The sequence below is a fragment of the Polypterus senegalus genome, chromosome 1 (assembly GCF_016835505.1).
Source record: "Polypterus senegalus isolate Bchr_013 chromosome 1, ASM1683550v1, whole genome shotgun sequence".
In the NCBI taxonomy this organism is placed as follows: domain Eukaryota; kingdom Metazoa; phylum Chordata; class Cladistia; order Polypteriformes; family Polypteridae; genus Polypterus; species Polypterus senegalus.
In genome coordinates, this window is record NC_053154.1 from 239,483,043 (window position 1) to 239,505,111 (window position 22,069).

The 22,069-nt window shown below is 37.5% G+C and overlaps 1 protein-coding gene across 2 annotated transcripts in view; it reads left to right on the plus strand.

Moving 5' to 3' along the window:
• Positions 1-22,069, plus strand: part of valopa (vertebrate ancient long opsin a) — a 164,664-nt gene that overhangs the window by 83,282 nt on the left and 59,313 nt on the right. The window contains exon 6 of one of the 2 annotated variants that reach the window (XM_039770570.1): positions 1,449-2,123. The exons of the other annotated variant lie outside the window; for it this stretch is intronic. Within the exon in view, the coding sequence (XP_039626504.1) occupies positions 1,449-1,477 (29 nt within the window). The 3' untranslated portion in view covers positions 1,478-2,123. Of the gene's footprint in view, positions 1-1,448; positions 2,124-22,069 lie in introns of those variants that run through there. 2 annotated transcript variants of the gene reach the window in all.

Sequence of the window (22,069 nt, forward strand, 5' to 3'; positions counted from 1 at the left end):
TTTGATTGAGCCCCTATTCATAGTGTGAAAGGTCAAGAGGGAACCCTTCCCCCACTGCTATTTGAATTCATATGTTGGACAGACAGTCATGCAACTTCAAGAGGGACTCCCCTTCCTCTTTGAATTTATATATTGGATAGATGACTGGATAGATTACTTCAAGTATTGATTTTTTTATCTGAGTTATCTGAATAAGTCTGCACACAAAAATCAAAGAGGGGCTGGTCATATATAATGGTATTTCTGAAGGTACGGAGGTACATCTTTGCACATAGTATGTGTTTTAATATTTTAGAATAAAACCCCTTTCCAAACCACATTTCAAGTCTTCCTCTTGCTTCACTTTGTACTTTTCTGTCTGTCTCAAAAATGTTGACCCCCCTCTGTTCCAGTGAGCATTTTTTGTTCTTACTGCATGTTCTGCTCAGGGAGTAAACTTTGTCAGGTTGATGTCAGTTTTGCTGTTAATGTGGACCTAAAATATCCCAGTGTCACTACACTGCAGTGCCCTTTGTCATTCTTTGCTACCAAATTACTTACCCAGTATTGGCCAGGAAGAATCTTAATACACACACTTCCATGCCCTTAGCCCTCATTCTGATCTTGGCACTCCTACAGAATTCCTTTTAACGTCACACTTTGAATCGATGGAACACCTTCCCCTGCAGCATGTAGAGATGCTTTCCATTCTTCAGTGTGGATTATGCTTTCTGTTGAAGTCAGACTTCTTGAGTGGCCTTTTCTCTGTCCTGTGTTTTATTCTGTCTTTGTTCTTGGTACCATGTTTAGCTTTACAATCCCCATTGATACCTTTAATTATATTATTGGATATGAAAAAATTATGTGGATACATGCTATAGATTGCTTTTGCATGGACTACATTGAGATCTCTTGCAAAATTCATTGTGATTGCTTTTTACTTTCTTACAAAAATATTTACTTCAGAATGACTCTATATATACTGTCCACTACATATTTTAACGGTTTGTATATGTAATCTGTGTACCCTATATTACAATAGAAGTGCATTTATAATGTTTCAATAGTGGAAAAGATTATTATAGATTTTATAATACTCTACTAAATATATTTTATTAAAAATGTGGTATTTGTTAATGATTATATTTCAGAGAAAACAAATGGATTTTTTTATTCAATGATTATAGTAATTCAGATAAGCTGCTACCTTTGTATTAAACAATATACATTATCAGGGTTTTATGTTACAAATTAAAATTATCTAATGGAAAGAAACACTCAAAAGCCAATACTGTGGATACTTTTTAACTGAATACCATATTATTATGTAGACCTAACTTTTTGTGAATCAGGTTATCTAAGATTGGTTAAGCATCTGAACAACTTCAGAATAAATTGGAGCCAAACTAAAAGGTCTCAGTGACTGTAAATGGGTTATAAGCACATTTTTTCTCCTTATTTCTTCCTAGGCAATAAAGATTTCATTGATCATTTTTAAGAAAACCTGCTAAAAGAAAATGGCAGCAAGATAAAACCTGTCATTTATCATATCAAACGATCTTTATATACAGCACATAAAGTGTGACAAAGGGCACAGCTAAAGAAATTCTTAGTATTATGGCATCCATTTATTATTGATGTGTTGACTGAAGTTTATCCTTTATTATAGACTTGTACGATCTATACTATCTTGTTTCTTTGTACACCTAAAATAACTTAGAAACAGTAAATAAAGCTTGTTCTCGCTTCCATTCCATTTTCTGAAGGAAATATATTCTAAATTTGATGATAAATCTGTGTACTTTGTGTGTTTGACTATCCATTCAGCTGATGTTATGTCTCTGCTCATTTTCATTACCACTTTCAAAAGCAAAAGCAATCAGTTGTGTCAGTAGCATTTTCTTTTATGAATAATTTGTTCTTTGTTAAATGATACACTATGTCTTGTGTTAAATTTCTATGTCATTTATTTATTTTTTGAAAGCAAAATTGACTTGAAATATTTGCCATGCAATATCCCCTGTGTGTGTTAATAATTAAAAGATTCAAATATAAGATTTTTTTTTAGCTAAAATGTAGTGATTTCATTATTAAACTTGAAATTGCTTTTCTCATTCACTGCAATTATTATGAAATAAAAATGCTATTTTATGGTCCTAGGAATCAGTATAATTTATTATTTTCTCTACTACATCTAACAACTTCACAACCACACTATTCAATAAACAGCAGCATTATCAAAAGAGCTGTTCAGATCTTTTGCTTAAATGCTCATGACTTTCCTATTTTTGCATGCAAAACATATTAAAATCCACTTGTGTGTGCTTTGTCAATATATTGTGATAGTGTGCTCAATGAAAGCCTTTATTAAACAAAGGCTGACTGACAGTTGAAAATGCAGTGCTGATCTTCAGATGTAGGCTGCAGCTGAGACATGAAGAGTATAGCACAACATAAAATAAAAGGAGTTCCAAAGGAAAAGGGCTTCACTGAGCTGCAGGACCAAGCTGTATGGAGAAATTTGATCAAGCACATCGACCACATCGATGTGTGAAAAGATGAAGAGGAAGAAAAAGACGAAGTTATCATTATTAAAAGAGCTTTTACACTGGTTGCCAAAATTTTAAAAGTTTTTAGTAGGGTTCTTCATACCTCCAATCGCATGCAATGAAAAGTGAACAGAAAAGGTGGTCTATTGATCATTGTTTAGAAAGAAAAGCAGATTGCAATACAGAAATAACCCCTTAAAGAAGATCAATAATAGAATTGTGAACTACAAATGGAAGCTGATTATTCAGCTAATCAATATATACGTTCTCACTGCTGATTTCTCATATACAATTTACATTAACCTACAGAGTCTACTTCTATCTATGCTAGAGTAGAATTCAATGCCAGTATTCATTGAAAGTATTTTTTACTATGACACCAACAGGATTTCACTAAATCTAAAACATAATTTGTTTTCACAGGTGATCCTTGATTTCTAAATGTCATTTTCACAAGTTTTCATCAAATAGTGCGTAAAATAGCATAACAGTCAGCACTGCTGCCTCAACATCCCTGCTGTCTGAACTCTAATCCCAGAGCTGTCTGCACACTCTCTGTAGATTCTAAAAATGTTTGTATGAAAATGTGCTACTGTATATAAATAAATGTTGTTGTTGTAAAAAGGCGCTATATAGGCACCTGACCTGACACAGATTCACACTGGAGGCACGTATAAAAACAAGAACCTTTTTATTTTTCTTCACCTGTGGGCATGTCTTTCCGTGACCCCCACAGGCACAACACAGTCACAAGTACACCCACCAAAACACACCACACTCTTTCTTCTTCTTCCTCCACCACTACCACTCCTCCTTCAAGCTTCGTCCTCCTCCTCCCGACTCTGGCCATTGAGTGGTGGTTGCTGGCCCCTTTTATAGTCCACCCAGAAGTGCTCCAGGTGGTTGATTAATGAGTTCCGACTGTACTTCTGGGTGTGGCGAATACGCTGCCCATATGGGCTTAGAAGTCCCAGCTGCAGCACCCCCTGGCTGCACCCAACTCCAATTGCCATGGAGCCCTGTGGGAAACCGAGGCACCGTTCCAACCCAGGGAGGCAGCCATCTAGCCTCCAGAGGGAGGTATTGCACAGTCCATGGCTGCTCCCCCTGAACATATAATGAAGGGGCGTCTGCCACAATATATATATATATATATATTGTAACAAAGGCGTTTTATTGCGCCTAACCCAACACAGATGGACACTGACGCATGTATGAAGTAACTAAAGGCTTTTATTTTTCTTCACCCGTGGGCACACGTCTTCCCCATGACCCACAGGCAATACACAGTCCAAAAACACAACAAACCCCAATCAAACCACTGTTCCTTTACCGCCACTCCTCCTCAAGCTTCGACTCTTTCCTCCCAACTCTGGCTCCTTGAGTGGTGGTGGCTGGGCCCTTTTATAGCCCATCCGGAAGCATTCCAGTTGATTGCCCACCTGGTCCTAATTGCACTTCCAGATGGGGCTGATGACTCGTCCAGCCAGGCTGTTGGAAGCAGACAGCATCCCCTAGCGTCCAGCCCGGGCCCCAACCAAGCTGTGGAGGACTCCATCTCCCATGGAGCCCTGCGGTTGGTTGGAGAATCACCGTCGGCCAGGGAGGCTGCCACCAAGTGTCCCGGGGGAGGTATTGGACTGCCCATGGTGGCTCCCCCAGAACATAAGCAGCAGGGGTGTCCCTGCCGGGCATGGGACTCGGCTGTCCTTCACAGTATATATATATATATATACTGTATATATATATATATATATATATATATATATATATATATATATATATATATATATTGTCGCAGTAGAGGCGCTAGTGCTCCCTTGAACCCTCAGGTACCACGCCAAACACCAGGTAAAAGTCCAATAATTATTATTTATTATAATAATTAAGTGCACAAAGCACCACCACTCCACTATTCTCATACAATAATCAAATAACCACAATAATACAATCCTCCACTCCCAGACGCGTTGCCACCATTCCACCCAGCTCAGCTCGTCGTCTGGGAGCTCCCTCAGTCCTTTTATATTCCCCGACCCGGAAGTGTTCCCAATCCAACAGTCCACATTTCCTTATTCCTTCTGGGTAAGAGTAAACAATTCTTTTCCTCACCCCGGAAGCCCGTTGCTCATCCTGTGACGAACGTCCGGGTCATAGTGCGCAAAAGAGTCCACTGGCCTCCCGACAGCGACTCCCAGTGGCCCCCAAGATATCCAGCATTGCTGTGCATAAAAACTACATAGTCCATGAGGCCCTGCTATATATAAATATATAATGTTAGCTAAACTCCTGGCTCCTGTAAGTCTGTACATTCTTCCAGTGCCTGAATATACTTTCTTATGATTAGTTTGGTTTTCCTCAATTATCCCAAAGAAGTCTATACACAGTTAGTTAGAGACTCATTGATTTTGTCTGTGAATAAACCTTGCAGTGTACTGGCAGCTCATGTAGTTCTCATCTGGTTCCTGCCTTGTGACTAGTGCTGCCAGGATAATTTGTGGCATCTGCAACCAGAATCAAACAAAACAATATGGAGAAGATGTATTCATAAGCAGAATGAAGCCCTAATGTTTTCATCTACATATGGGTCCTCTGGAAAAAAGTTAGACTTGCTGTAAGATACTTGTGAGTTAGTTGATTAGTTACACTCTCAAGTGAACATTACAGGTGTCAAATTCCAATTCACATTATATCTGACTGAAGTCTGCCTTAGAGTAAATTAACTTCTCAAAGACTAACCTTGTGGAGTGTGAAGGAAGTGACTAATGACATTCTTGAAGAGTGGCTATCTTGAGTGATTTTGGTATGCTGTTGATGACTCCTGTACACTATAAAACAACAAGGCACTCACACTATTATTTAACAGACTTGCAGTTCTTCATAATTAATTTATCAAATTCTTGGAGGAGTGTATTTTTGCTGATAATTTGCATGCAATTCTCTTTACACTTTTAATTGATCAAGGTGAAAATTCCAAACACTCACAGACTCTGACGATTACAAAACGGTGGCCTATTGACGTGTGGCAACTACATCATAATAATGATAGCCCAGTTATCATGACTGTTAACAAAGTCTACATATCTATTCCCATGTCATGTGAGTTGTTTCTAGATGATTTTTTATATAGAATTATTTTATAGAATTTTATATGACTTCACAATTTCAGGATATCTACACTTCTAAATATTATGAATGAACTCATGGAACACTCTACCTGTTATATTCACTCAAGTAGCAGTCTCCATAATTCTGTATTTTGAAATTGTGTTCCTGGAAAATCCAGTAGTTTGCTTGATATGGTTTGTTGAAATTAGAATTTTCTCATTAACCTAACAAAGAGTTCTTGGAAGCAGTGTTCTTTTTGGGATTACAGTACATTGTGAACAAAATACATCTTAAATCAGTGGCACAGTACATAACATAACTTCTAGTCAGAGAGGATGTTAATGTCTGAAGATGTTATTGACTGAAGATACTGTGACGTGTGATTCCCTGTCTTGCACCCCGAAAAAAAGGGGGTTGAGTCTCAGTGCTTTAGCAAAACCAGCTTTATTCAGCTTGAAACAGAAACAGCACGATTATTTATTGTAGTGGGATCTAACACTCTCCTATACACAGACACAGCATTCAGCCAGTGTCTTGGCCAGGTTAGTGGCCAAGTAATACTGTTCCCAGATTTTATAATGGTCCTTGCATCACCCATCGATGGCAGGTGCTCATAGAGTGACTGCAATGTTTTCGGATTTGTTTTCACAGTGAGCTGTCACGGCGCTGGGAGCCCGCGGCTGTGCTGGCACCTGATATGCTACTTTCCACAGATGCAGCGATTACGTTTTGGGACGCTCTTCAGCGTGTCATCCCATTGGGGGGGAGTCCCAAAAGAGTTTAAAAACCTTACAATATAATAATACATGACTAGATATCACAGGGCATGATAGACCAGATTTCCAGCACAGCATATTCCTAATGTATTGCAAGCTTGTCCCTTTTCCTAATAGCCAATAACATGCTCTCCGATGGCGCCAGTGTCCATGCAAAAGCTTTACAGGTATGTGAAATAAGAGACATCAGACATTTCCTTGTTCCTTTGTAGCTGCATTATATGCATTATACTGAGCGCTCATTGGTTGTCAGCTCTTGCATACTCAAACCCTGCCCCTACTACTTAAGATAAAATCAAACCTGTTTGATTTTGTTGGGGTGAGTCTCAAACTGATTGGATGAAGTCAGTGGGGATGACATACTACATCTGTGACTCATTGTCACAAGAGCGTGCCATGACTGCCCCTGACTTGCTAAGATTCTTTAAATGAGGTCTGTGGCTGAAAAACGTGCAGCGCGACAGGGCCTTTAGTTATCCACAGCACTGAACTACTTAAAACAGTAACTATGTCAATCAGTTATTATTGTTGTTTAGTCATTCATTTATTAATCCTGCCTATTCCATTACAGAATCACAAGGTGGAATCTAAGAAACCTTATCTGGGAGCAAGTTGCCACTCCCACTCCCACAGCCAAAGTACTTTATTTGGCAAGAAATTGTGGTATCAGTAAATAATCCATGCAGATGGAAAATAAAGATACTGTAGAATTAAATATGAGAATTTAAGAAGTCTGACTAATAAAGAGAACATTGATTAATTCATCTAGTTTATATGGTTAAACAAAGGACTGTACAGTAGATCTCTACGGCATTAGCGTTAACCACTGTGCTTCAGTGCTATCCTACATTTTCTTACTTTTAAATATTTTTATATTTTATTTAACTTTTTAGTAGTAGGATTCTATTAGTGCTGCAGTGGGCTGGCACCCCGCCCGCGGTTTGTTTCCTGCCTTACTCCCTGTGTTAGCTGGGGTTGGCTCCAGCAGACCCCGTGACCCTGTAGTTAGGATATAGCGGGTTGGATAATGGATGGGTGGATGGATTCTATTAGTATTAACAGTATACTTAGTGCTCAGGTAAACATTCGATTTTTTGCATACTGTAATTGGGAGAACTACTATATAATTAATCGTCTAGTCAATAATACGTATAGATTAATCTATAGATTAGATACTTTTTTCTTGTTATACTAAATTATATTATATTAAAGTTAAGTTAAAGATAAAGATATTAAATGTTACGCTTTTACATAATAAATTGTATTTTACTGAATATTTACCATAGGTTGAAATGGCAATATATAAAAAAAATCACCACATAAAGTGCACAAACATTTTAATTTTACAGTTTATTTCACACAGTAGGGCGGCAGAGTGGTGCAGTGGTAGCGCTGCTGCCACGCAGTAAGGAGACCTGCGTTCACTTCCTGGGTCCTCCCTGAGTGGAGTTTGCATGTTCTCCCCGTGTATGTGTGGGTTTCCTCCGGGTGCTCCGGTTTCCTCCCACAGTCCAAAGACATGCAGGTTAGGTGCATTGGCAATCCTAAATTGTCCCTAGTGTGTGATTGGTGTGTGTGTGTGTGTGTGTGTGCCATGCGGTGGGCTGGCACCCTGTCTGGGGTTTGTTCCTGCTTTGTGCCCTGTGCTGGCTGGGATTGGCTCCAGCAGACCCCCGGGACCCTGTGTTAGGATATAGCGGGTTGGACAATGACTGACTGACTGATTTCACACAGTGCTCAAATACTTTTCGGGCAATATTAAGAACATGTACTGTATGAAAGATGAGTAGGACTGAGGATTTACGCACAAAGTACAATTGACAACAGAATACAATTCTTTAATCCTCTTACAAAAAGAAGTTTCAAAGCAAATATGTATCATTTGCCAGATTTTAATCAAGACCCCACAACAAATGGAGTTTTAAAAAAAGAAGGAATTGATGTTGGTCCCCCAAGGAAAAAAAACAGTTCTAATAAATAATCATCTATATATATAATTCACTAAGGGCACGCAAGACAGTGAGCGCAAGCAAGACAGAGAGCCACGCCCGCCAACTCACAGAGCCCCGCGTGCCAACTCTAAGACCATGGGATACGCTCGACAGAGCCCCGCCCACCAACTCTCACCCTCCGCAGGCTTCCAACATCGGTCTCGAGGCAATTATATGGCGACTTCAACTGTCACTTTGGAACAACTCAGTATGCGAGCTACTGTATATTAAGCGTCATCAATGAAGACTCACTACAGCTTAATAAACAAGTGCTGAAACTTAACCCTAACAACGCAGTAACTTTCACCAGCGTTGACTCCATCGTCACAGACGATCCTGCAGATCAACTTGCATTCCCCAAAGAATTTCTTAATAGTCTTACTCCCACTGGCATGCCTCCGCATAAACTCAAAATTAAAATTGGTTCAGTCATCATGCTTCTCAGGAACCTCATGCCAGCAAAAGGTCTCTGTAATGGCACTAGACTTTCTGTTACCAGCATTCACTACAATTTACTGGAGTGTAAGACTATCACATCGGCTACCTCACAAACTGTCCTTATTCCCCAGATTTCCCTGACCCCATCAGATTCTAATTTGCCTTTTACTTTTACACTCAGACAATTTCCTGTTAGATTGGCATTTGCAATGACTATTAATAAGGCACAAGAACAAACTTTCAAAAAAATATGCCTGTATCTGCCAAAACCTGCTTTCACTCACGGACAATTGTATTTTGCTCTCTCCAGAGTTCCATCTTTTCATTCACTCACAGTTGTATCCTCAAACCCTCCCCATTTGAACAACTGTGTCTTTCAGGAAGTGTTTACTCATAAATAAATAATTATATGCAGTGTATGCTACGCCGCGGGTTGGCTAGTAGCTCATAATCAGGTAGTTTACATTTCTCCACCAATCATTATACCCAGAGGCCACACAATACACTTGGGTCCAATTTATATTGCGTTTTGTGCACTTTTCTACATATTCATTTGCTCCTTCATGGGAGAAGATAAATCGAATGCCTACTTTATGCATGTATACCATCAAAATAGTTTTAACTTCTTTTCAATCTTCAAATACCTGACATACCTGACCGAGCTCCAGGGCACATAGCAGCTGCGGCCTTTGTTCATCTTGCACATTGCTCCTCTTCTTATCTCAAAGACAGGTATTGTAGGTTATTTACTAACAGAGCAGGGTCGAGATAGTTTTGGTCATGTTAAATTGTTTAATACCATTTTAGACTGAGTAATCCCAAGTGAGGTGCTGCATAATATTACCACTATTTATTCCATATATGCCTTTAGTCAAGGAGACTTAATGACTTAGAAAACAATCTATAATATGTTTTACAACTGGAGCACCGATGGCTGTCACGTCACATTGTCTAGAACAGGGGTACTGAATTACGGACTTGGGGTTCTGTAGTGGCTGCAGGGTTTTGCTTTAACCAGTTTCCTAATTGGAATCCATTTATTTAGTATGTAAGCCTTCTGGATGTCTGTGGGGATGTGACTGAAGGAGAAAGCAGGCATTTGTACAACTGTGTAAATTGAACATCAGATTAGTGAGGGCTCAGTATCATTGCTCCTGGATATATTGTGAAATTTTGTAGTTTTCTTGTAAATAAGCCTGTAATTACAGAAGATGAATAACCTATTTTGAAGCAGTACTTTTAAATCTTTGGAATTACCATCCAGTGTAAAACAGATTCTAAATGTCTTAATGCAATCTGACAGGAGGAAGCAACATAACATGTAGAGTTCAGAATAAGCAGCAGAGGTGGAGAGGTGTTTTTGAGCTGTGAAGATAAAGAGAGTGCACATCCTTAATGCTCAATGATGTAATTTATTCATTTAAATACCAAATGAAAGATAAAGGAGACAATCGAGTGGAAGGATGGACTCTTATCTAAAGTTGTGATCCCATGAAATATAATGGAAGTTTTTTCACGTAGATCGTGACTCTCAAGAATTTTCTAAAAAGAATATTTCCTTTCGTTTTTAATCACATCCCAAATTTGACTCAGGGTGGACACTTCCACACTATACACATCTCTTCTCAAATCCCTTCTCACCACCAAACTTGTTATTTGGTTGAAAACCCTTACCTATACTACTCTGATACATGGCATTTTTGGCATGAACATTCTGGTGGGTCCATATAATATTAATGTCACCACACCTCACTAATATTATCTGTCCCTCTTTTTATAATGACTAGTGAAATATGCAAGGTCACATGCCGTTCATCTCGCAAAAAAAAAATGATGCCTGGACTGTCTCAATTGGCATCAGATCAGTGTAATTCCCTCAGACATTGTCATCATCTGCCAAAATGCAGCCGTATAGATTTAAACAGAATAAAAAATGAGAGCCACGCAACCACCCACTCAGTGCACAGGAAAATCTATTGTCTATGAGCTGCCTAAATTGAAACAGCAACATGTCAAGTTTATAATCAAATGTGCTTGAGGTGAAAAAAGGTAGGCCTCAATAGCATGGAAAGAATATGAGGACTACACACACACTACCACACAACTCAAACTGCACATCTAGTAACAGCAATAAAGAAAGCAGCGAATGCAGCCTCATAGAAACTGATGGATAGAGACGCCTTCTCTAATCATTATATACCAAATAATTAACCATTATGTCTTTGATAGCGTTACTTAAATACAAAAAAAACTTAAACAAAGATGACACTATTTGAACATAAGTATGTGTTTCACTTTTTGTAAAGCTTTAGGTGGAGCTCTCACCTACACCCTTCTGAAAATATATATTATTGCAAATACGGCAGTGTAACCAATTTTAAGGAGACAAATGAAAGTAACCCAATATAACCACTTTTTTTTTACTTTGATACTTTTGGTTTATATGTTTTTTGTCCTCACTAAAAAGAAAGATCACTGCAATCATAAACCTAACATAATACGCTGAATGGAATTATCATTTTGAATTTTTCTCTAAACTGAGTAAATAAAAATAACTTATCTTACAATCCACATCCAATAAGATGGACAGCAGGGAGAGGCAGATGCTGTGTGAGAGTACAACTAAATGCCAAATAGCCTTATCTTCTTTTATGTTTAGTTTTGCTTACTTTTGCTTTCTTTTCACCTTTGGAAACACTAAAATTATTATAGAATATTACTTGTAATAATTAATTGCTGTCTATTCAGACAGATACAGTACAAGATTGTGTAGGTACACAAGTGCTGCATGCTGTTGATGTCTTCTGTTAATATTTTATGTTTGCAATTCTCTTCATGTTCTGGGGGTCTGCTTTCTGGGAGTGCTTTGCAGTATAAGAATGCATAAATTGAACTGAAAATTAATTACAATTATTTCAAGCATATTAATTCCTCAGTTTTAAAAGGTTTCTGTAATTATTTTATTTTACTGAATGATATTTCTATTAGTTTTAGATGCTATTAAATCTTGTCACAGGAGGCAGAAAAAAACCCTGCACCCAAAAGATACTATTGTATATCAAATATATTGTCTACTTAGTGAATTATTCACATTCATATCCCTGACCACCACCAGAAGAATACATAAATAAATAAAGGTAAAGAAAGAAAATGAAAAGATGAGGAAGGAGAAGATATACTAAAGAATATAGAAACAGCCATTCAAAGAGTGTTAAAAAAGGCTAGAATGCTTACAGAAATTAAAGCGTGCTACTTGAGAAGGGTATTAAAAAAAATGACTGCTTCTTACTTTTAAGTATCATATCTCTTTCCAATTGTGATATAGTAACTATGGACTTCAGCAAAATTATACTGTATTTTAGATGCGTTGTAATGGTGCTAGGATTCTCAAGCATCAGTGGTACTGTATTTATTATTACTACTAAAAGGGTGTAATGCCTTCCACTGGGAAAACGAAAGAGGTGACCTGGGGCCTCATGCATAACACCGTGTGTAGAATTAAAACATGGCGTAAGCAGAAATGTGCATATGCACAAAAAAATTCCAGATGCATAAATCTGTGCGTTCGCCAACTTCCACGTTCTTCTGCTACATAAATCCCGGTCGGCATGAAAAGTAACATACGTGCACATGCCTGTTGCCCCACCCAAACTCCTCCCAGAATTACACCTATAATGTAATAAACATATTTTGCAGCAACTTTCTGTTAAGGAGCTCTGTTCATTAGGTCACAAAGGTGTCTGTGGGGGTCTTAATCCAGGCAAGTATGGATGGCATTAAATTCATCAGTGGGAGAAAATCCTAGATGAGATAGGATTAGGCTTCACTTTGTAATCCATACGGATCCTTAAACCCACTAAATCTCAGTTAATAAACATGAGCAATGTGAGCTACATGTCGAATACAGGTTGTTTTATTGAAGGGAGAAATGCATGGTTAGCTAGTAAATGTGTGATTTAAAGTAACATTTCTTCCATGCAATGTAACCTGCACTAGTGCTAGATACACAGTGAGTACTCTTTGCAGAGGTTTATGGAGACAGGGGCACAAAGTAGAGCAATGCTACTACCTTCAGAGTCTCAGACTGTTAGGTGAGGCCAGAAATAGCCTCTGAAGTAATAGTATTGTCAACAGTGGTCACTTTATTTTAATATAAACAATATCCGCACTTTATCCAGGTTCTTAAAGATGCATTTGTACATTGAAAGGGTAAAACGTTTTAGTTATTGTGCTTAACAACCAATCTAATGGTAGACTAATTTTGGACCAGCAAGTGTGATCATATTTAACATTCTCATTATAATGCCTACATGTGTAAAGTAATGTAAAACACTGAAAGGGGAATATTCAAATTTGAACAAAAAGTTGGAAGTGTTAGTAAGGAATAATACGTTATTATCAAAGTCAGTTTTATAGAATGCATCCATTTTATGGAGAATATGTTGACATGATGAGTCTGGGTGAGGCTGACAATGAAAAAATGTAATTTTTTTGTTAAAGACTGTTCTTTAGAATTTCTCAAATCTCATGCACAACTTAACATCTAGTAGTCCAGTTGTAAAAGTAAAAAAATAATTGTAGACAAAAGATGGCGCTATTGAGAGAGTAAAGATATCAGGGTTTATTTATTTTTAATAAAAACTGAGGCTTCATGATTAGAGGATAATAATTTAATCCACTCAGATATTTTAGATCAAATCCCAAATTCACATAAAGTGGCAAATAAGTAAACTGAATTGACCAGACACAGCAAAACCTCAGGAAGTTCCAATACAGATGATATACACGTTACCGGCAAAGTACGAAAAGCCGACATTCTATAGAATACCTAGGCATTGTATATAATGCCCGGCGTTTTTAGGCAATGTATGAAATATGAGAATAATTACACATTTTCCCTAGGCATTGTATATAATACCTAGGCATTCTATAGAATGACAAATGCTATTTAGGCAAAGTATGAAAAAGGTCCTGATAAGGCTATTATATAAATGACGTGCATTCCTCAAAAATACAAATGTTATTCTGAAAAAAATAATGAGAGTGCCATTAAAAAAAAATTATTCAAAATACGTAAAGAAAAATGAAAGTTGTACAAAACAAAATGTATGCCTTTCTTAGTAAGGGAAACGAAATTTTCATATAAAAAATAAGAAATTAAAATTAACCTACTTATTGCAATATGGCAGGCTTGAATGACATTTTGAATTACATTTCATTACATTTTTCACGCAAAGACATTTCATATTTTGGCACTTTGTTTTACACATACATTTGACGAATCCTTGGCCACTTCCACTGGACTGAGCAATTGCAACTGACCGGAGAGGAATTTCATGGTCAGGAATATGTTCAATTCTAAGCAAGTTCTTAGGGCATAAAGTGAATTGTGATCTCACATATACTTTTTTTAAAATTCCTTCAGAAGTTCCAAGTCGGTAGAAACCATCCTCTGTCACACTCATTACAACTGCCAATATATTGTGCGAATCACCTTCATGGAGCACAGTAAAAAAAACGTATTTTTTTGTTGAACAAATTTAAGTAAAATTGTGTATTTTGACACTCCCGAATAAAACGCAAAGTGCAAGTGACAAATTCTAAGCCTGAGGCGCACGTTAAAAGTTACGTGCCTTGCCACTTGATATTCGAAACGAATCGGAGATGTATTTCATACTTTCTCATTTGGCATTCTATAGAATGCCTAGGAAATGTGTGAAATATGAATCGTTTCATACATTGCCGGCTAGTTCTGGGAATTATATACAATGCCTAGGCATTCTATAGAATGCCGGATTTCAAACTTTGCCGGTACATATATACTATTTTAATAACTGTTATAGAGTGACTGCCTGCCTTTGACAGGGTCACAGGAGCCAATCCCAGCTAACACAGGGCAGGAACCAATCCTGGGCAGGGTGCCAACCCACCGCAGGACACACACAAAGAATCGCCAATCCACCTAACCTGCATGTCTTTGGACTGTGGGAGGAAACCCATGCAGACACAGGGAGAACATGCAAACTCCACGCAGGGAGGACCCAGGAAGCGAACCCAGGTCTCCTAACTGCGAGGCAGCAGTGCTACCACTGCGCCACCGTGCCGCCCACAGAGTAAGTGTGATCTTGAAAAATGTTAAAAGGCTGCAGATCCTCAATTTAGTTTGCAAAGGTATATGTCAGTAGCTTCTTTAAATATGTAAAATTTCACCAGCAGAAAGACAATATGTGGCTTCATAGAACTAAAATGACAGAATAATATATTTCTTTTCAATTGATTACTCAGTCCTTTAGCATTACACCTGTACAATTCGGTGGAAATCCAGAGGTATCATACATAACACATCCTACTGCCATGTTTCCCAATAACACAAAGTTTCGATTTCACACTGGTATGACCAAATTTCATGTTAACCACATATCTGCTTTTCAATTTCAAACCTTAATAGCATCTTTTCTGTTGTGACCTACATAAATCATTGTATGTCTCATCCTTATTCCACAGCCTTTGCAACTTCTTAAGCTCTGTTAACACTAACTAGTGATTTTGTCTGTTTTTTTCACATAACAACTGCTATATCTACTTCTGATAACTTCTGACCTTCTAAGCACCTTCCCACTTCTGTATACCAAAAACACCTAAGAGAACATGCAGAGAACAAAAAAGAACCTTTGATCACATACTATACACACTAGGCCATACTGGATAGAATGCAAATTACTCTCACACTATGGGTATGATATTATTTACATGAACATCTCCATTATCATTTTATTAACTGGCTAATGCAAATTTTTACACTTCTGCCATGTTAGACTTGTGTATTTAATTGAATTAAGTGGAGCTGAGAACCTTATATTATGATATGGTATGCTTTTATTTATCTGCATAGAACTGGAATTTTGTATTCCTTCTCAGACATCATACTGAATACTTATGAAATGATAATGTTTAAAGCAGCTGCTAACAGTTTAAATGACCTGTTGTTGTACACATAAATATGATTAATGACACCACTTTATGAGACTGTAAATTAATAATTCATTCAAGGTTGCAAAAGGTAATGGGAAAGATTGTGTAATGAATAAAAGAACTAAGCCCTCATTAGATATACACTATGAAAGGTGCTGTATAATATGAAGAATAATTACCAAACTACAGTATCTTTCTTCAGTTGCCATTGTGGATGCACAAATGGCTATTTGAAGCATGTACTGCCTGAAAATAATGTTTTCCTGTAAATTCTTTAGGCTGGTAATTGGTTAAGTATGTGTTACCTTTTCAGTATAATTATATAGAAAAAGTAGTGCAGTTTAGTTAATTCAACTTAAAAAAAAACTCCCTCCATCCATGATATGTTGCACATTTTCAGGTAAGAGTTAAAGCCTAGTTTAGTTGCAAAGAGCCTAAAACAGGACAGAGCTTGTATGTGTCACTATAAGACTGAAATAAAATAGAACGTCACTCTGTCGTCTTTTTGTTTCCTTTATAATCTTAAAGTCTTTGAATGATCTGGACCAAATTTTAAATAGTTGTTCCCTAGGAGCATACAGATAAGACTACTTTGGAACCAAAACTTTTCACCCTGGGGATCCCAGTGGGTTTTTGATTTGTCTTATGTGCTACAGTTTGCACACTTTTTTTTTGCTGGTTCACAGCAAATGAAACATCCAGACAGACTGAAGACATTACTAACCAGGGCAAATTGTAATATAAATATACTCTAATATCAAAATATAAATATACTGTAATATAAAAAGGTGTATTGTGTGATTTTGCTGGTTAATGTTGGGTGAGGCTTGATCCAGAGTGAAAGTGCAGTGCAACATAAAGCTCCTGCTTTGTTGGCTTTTCTTCATAATTTAAGCTCTACAAACTCTCCACGTTGAATAGGCGATGACTCAGAAATGATAGTGTTTATGGTTACAACCCAGCAAGAATTTACTGCAACTCTGGAATCTAGTTGGACTAAAATAAACAACAAATTCTAGACTCACAAGAACAGAGACATTGACAGAAATGCTGTGTGGATGTTGGATGAGACAACTAGCAATAACAACAGGGTCTGCATTTAAAAAAAAAACACAAAAACCTATGCATTCATTTCCTTAACCCGTTATACAAATATACCCAGGCAATGCTGAACACTTCAGCTAGTAGTATACATTATAATAAAAACAAACAAAATAAGGTGAAGAGTTGGTGTCTTGTTAATTATGGAGATTTTTGCTTTTGATTTGGATGAGCAAAATAAACATAAAGATGTGGACCATTGGTCCTTAGCAGCAAAGCAAACTATTTTATCAATAATGAAGCTTCTTAATGTGAGGCTGGCCCAATAATGAACAGCAACCTACAGTGGGAGTTTTCTTTAAATACCAGCTGGACTGAAAGGGGCCAGATTTCCAAGCATTAGGTCTAAGTGACATCATTGTGTTTCGGTGGCATCTTCTTCTGTTCCAGAGACAAGATGCTGAACACTGTGTCTCACCTTTACCCTACAACCCTTATACAGTATAAATATATATATATATATATATATAGTGAAGGATAGCTGGGTCCCATGCCCGGCAGGGACGCCCCTGCTGCTTATGTTCCGGGGAAGCCACCATGGGCACTCCAGTACCTCCTCCGGGATGCTTGGTGGCAGCCTCCATGGCTGACGGTGATTCCCCAACCACCCGCAGGGCTCCATGGGAGATGGAGTCCTCCACAGCCTGGTTTGGGGCTCGGATGGTCGCTAGGGGGAACTGCATGGACTCAGCAGCCTGGCTGGACGAATCTTCAGCCCCACCCGGAGGTGCAATTAGGACCAGGTGGTCAAGCACCTGGAACACTTCCGGGTGGGTTATAAAAAGGGCCAGCCACCACCACTCGAGGAGCCAAGGTCGGGAGGAGGAGGACTAAGCTTGAGGAGGAGTGGTGGAAGAGAAGGATTGTTGGTTGTATTTATTGTGCTTTGGGACTGTGTTTGGGCTGTGTGGCATGGGGAAGACGTGTCCCACAGCTGAAGAAACAATAAAAGTCTTTGTGTTTTTATATGTGCCTCCTTGTCTATCTGTGTCGGGTCAGGCGCCTATATAGCACCATTGTTACACTGGCGTAGTCGGCGGGATTCCGGCACGTCCATTTGGACCGGGACCTGCATAATCCGAGCCCCAAACCTGCATAATCCGAGCCCCAAACCAGGCTGTGGAAGACTCCATCTCCCATGGAGCCCAGCGGGTGGTTGGGAAATCACCGTCAGCCATGGAGGCTGCCACCAAGCGTCCCGGGGGAGGTACTGGAGTGCCCATGGTGGCTCCCCCAGAACATAAGCAGCAGGGGCATCCCTGCCGGGCATGGGACCCGGCTGTCCTTCACAATATATATATATATATTGTAAATGGCATATTATTTTTATTTATTTCAAATACTGTCTTTATTTCATATATTTTTGATGTGTGGAGAATTGTCACAAAAGCTCAATATCTGATTTTCTGAAAATAAAAACATTTGCTGCTCAGTTGCAACAATCTTATATATGATTACTTTCAAAATATGTTCACTCTTTTGCATGTAAAAATACATGTGCAATATATTATGTATTATTATGGAGTTATCTGGCAGTTGGCTGAGTTTATTATTTAGCAAAATGCTTGATCAGTGCCACTGTGAACCCTCTCAAAGAACTGCAAACTTCTACAAGACTGGCTGTTCCAATATTTGCTTCTGTGCGAGCCCAGACTCAAATCTGACATCTTTTCAGAGACTGCCAGCTTTCCCATTGTTCACAGGATTTTTTGTCACAGTCCTTAGACCTACTCGAGTCATGGCTGTCTACTGACTGACCAGATGTGAGTGTGGCCGGTTTATGTTCTCGTTGTGTTCCATCAGAATGAAGTGCTGCATTGCATTGCTTTAGAGTGTGTTACAGTGCCTAAAACACTCACCTGAGTTTAGTCATTGAAATATTGCGTATATTATTTGAAAAATATTTCTTTTATTTAATAAACTTAGTACAATATTTGTGTTGTATTTTATATGTCAATTTATATTCCAGAAATGTATGAATCTTGTAATTCAGAATAAATCTAATATAAAAATAAACTCATGAAATGAATCCTCACACACACACACACACACACATTTTATGAGATATTTGACAAACAGTACAGCTTGCACAGAAATAAATCTCATAGGTACACAGTAGTCATCTCTTCAACATTCAACAACCAGCTGGCAGAAGGATGAAAATTGACAGAAAGTCAGCCTGTCATCTTGTAAAGGTCACTGCATACTCTAAGCACTGCTTTTGCCCTGTGTTCAGAATGGAATCCAGATTTCCATTTCTCACACAGATAATGTCTGGCTGCATGAATACCAAGTTGCTCAGCAACCACTTTCTTATGGTCTTCAGTTTTAAACTGCATGTTCAGCATAAGTTTGCAAAGATCAGAGTACTGAGGTCAAGGATTTTACTTTTGCACATACGGGTGATAAGTGTTGTACTTGCGCAGAAGATTCTCACCCTGTCCGAATGGTTTTAACTATCCATTGGATTTGTTATTATTTTGACACATTTAAAGTGTTGAGCATGGATGGCATACAGTAAACTGGGACACAAAGGCTGTGAGTGTGTAATGTGTTTCCAAAACCTCGACTTTCTTTATGCGAATGCGTGAATGTTGTTGTTCAGAATGAAGTCTCCCTCTTTTAGAGAGCTTAATAAATGAAACACTCAGCTGCCTGTTAGCACCATGTTAAGTAGAGTTAGGGCTTGAGTCAGGAATCTTCTTTAGTGTTAAATCTTACTTTATGTGTTCACATTTTACAAAAAAAGCTTTTTAATTTGTTATTAATAATATTCTGAGATTTTGAATTAACGTATGTGATACATAACAAAAGCTTACATTTGAAGTAATAATACAAGTAATGAAAAGTCTTGACCCTAGCTACAGTGCAAAATCTGACTAGAATGAATTTTCTGTTGTTTGAAGGGGCTAGAGATTGTTATAGCAGTCGACTGGCAGATTAATAGTAGTTTAATGTATAGATGCAATCCCCTGCTGCTCCAGCACATATACAATATTTTAGACTTTTTGGAACTACTAAGTATTTAACTTATGTTTTTTGGTCTTTTTAAGATCTTTATAGTGACAATATGTACAATATGTATACATCATTTGACCATCTGCCCTTGAAACATAGACTACAAGTAAAATACTATCTTTTTATGTTCATGTTAGAAACTTTGTCACAAAGAATCTGTTCAATTTTCCTAAGCATCCTTCCATATCTATACTTGAAAATAATAAAACTCGTAATGATGAACATATCAGTAGCATTTCCAGCCTCTATCGGTTAACGTCACAATGAACTTCTAGTTGATTTTAAGCAATGATGGGAAAGGTTTTTTTCAATTAATATTTCAGACAGATAATGAAATTGAATTATTCATAACATAATCTTTATCGATATATGCAAAGTACAGTATAGTTCATCTTAAACTTGTACATTACACACATCTTTCAATCTTAAACAGTTTCAAAATCTTTTGGAAACAAGATTCTAATTATAAGCAATGTCAACAAGGTCAGCCTTGGTAGTAGGATTTAGGTTTTTTGGAAAGCACCATACTTAGTCCATTTTGAGAGAAATATTAGCTTCTTTGTCAGATCATTTTGGATTTACAATCACTCCTAGTCTTCTAATGGGATTATTTGGAGAAACACAGAATAAGATTATACTATGAAACATCTATTATGATCTCCTATAAAGTATTGCTTGTTCTTCAATTCATTTTGCTTAACTGGACGAATCCCCTGTAACTGAATGGGAAAGTGGTGTCTTATATGTAGACATTCAATTTCCTTACAAAAAACTGAGCAAATCTTTTTCAGATCCTAGCAAGAATTTATTAGTTTTCTTCTAAAATAACCCACCAGCCTCTGCATCTGTTTTCGTGTTCTTTTGATTATTTTTTAATGCATAAGGGAATTTTTGTTTAAATGGCTCTCTGCGCTAAAGTGTACTATGATTAAGTGTAATTTTGGATCAACATGTTATGCATTTTTATTAAATTGCTTTTTGTATGTATTATGACTTGAACTTTAAGTTTAATTAATTGAAAATCTCTTAAAATAAATTCAAGTACTGTTTCAGTCAAAATAGTTGTGTGGTAAATACACAACATATCAAGAGAATTGCAACTCGCTACTGTGTTGCTCAGAGCACGATTCTTTCTGAATCACAGGAACAGATGATTTACTATCCGAACATGGCTGTTAGATGTCAATTAGTCTACATGAATTTTAGACATTAATCAACTCTGTTATTTCTATATAACAGGCAGATTCATTCTGCCTTTATTTACAAATAACCAAACATCTTGTATTTTAAATGATAGATGCTGAGAAGTTTGTCAGTCTGGGGGAGTCTCAAATGAGTACATCAAATCTTCAACTGCTAGTACAGTTCTTCTTTTTTTTTACACATTTAAGGTTACTTGAAAAAATTAACATTGCTCTTTAGTGGCAACCCAGGTGTGGAAGACATAACATCATCACCATTTTACTTTTTAAAAAACATTTTATTGAATTTATTAAAAGCAAGTAATATTCCATATAAGAAAGTCAATCTCGACAAAACTAAGTTCAAATCAACCCCCACCAATGAGAAAGAGAGCTAGGCCAACAGCCAGAGGAAAATTTTAAGGGCAAATTATTTTCACGAATTTAAATGCTTGTTCTAAAATATTATTGATTAGATCCTGTTATGTTTTTAAAAAAAAAAAGTTGCATAGTTCCTCTAAATGAGAATTTATTTGTTTCCAGTTTCAGATAGTATATAACATCAGTTACCCACAGACTTAAAAGGGGTGGGCCAGTTGACCAAGATACGTCTGTGTGCTAATAGTGTATTAAAGGCAATTACCGTTTGTTTGTCCTTCTCCACTTTAAGCCCATCTGGGAGTACACCAAACACAGCTGTTAATGGGTTAGGAGGGATTGTGACACCAAGGCTGTCTGATAGGCATTTAAAGATTTTTGTCCAGAATGTTAATTTGGTGCAGGCCCAAAATATGTGACCCAGTGAGGCTGGAGCTCGATTGCAACATTCGCAGGTTGGATCTTGCCCTGGAAACATTTTGGACAATTTTAAACGAGATAAATGTGCTCGATAGATACAGTAACTTCAAGTTGAATAATTGTATGTTTTACACATATTCTGTGCATTGCTACTATCC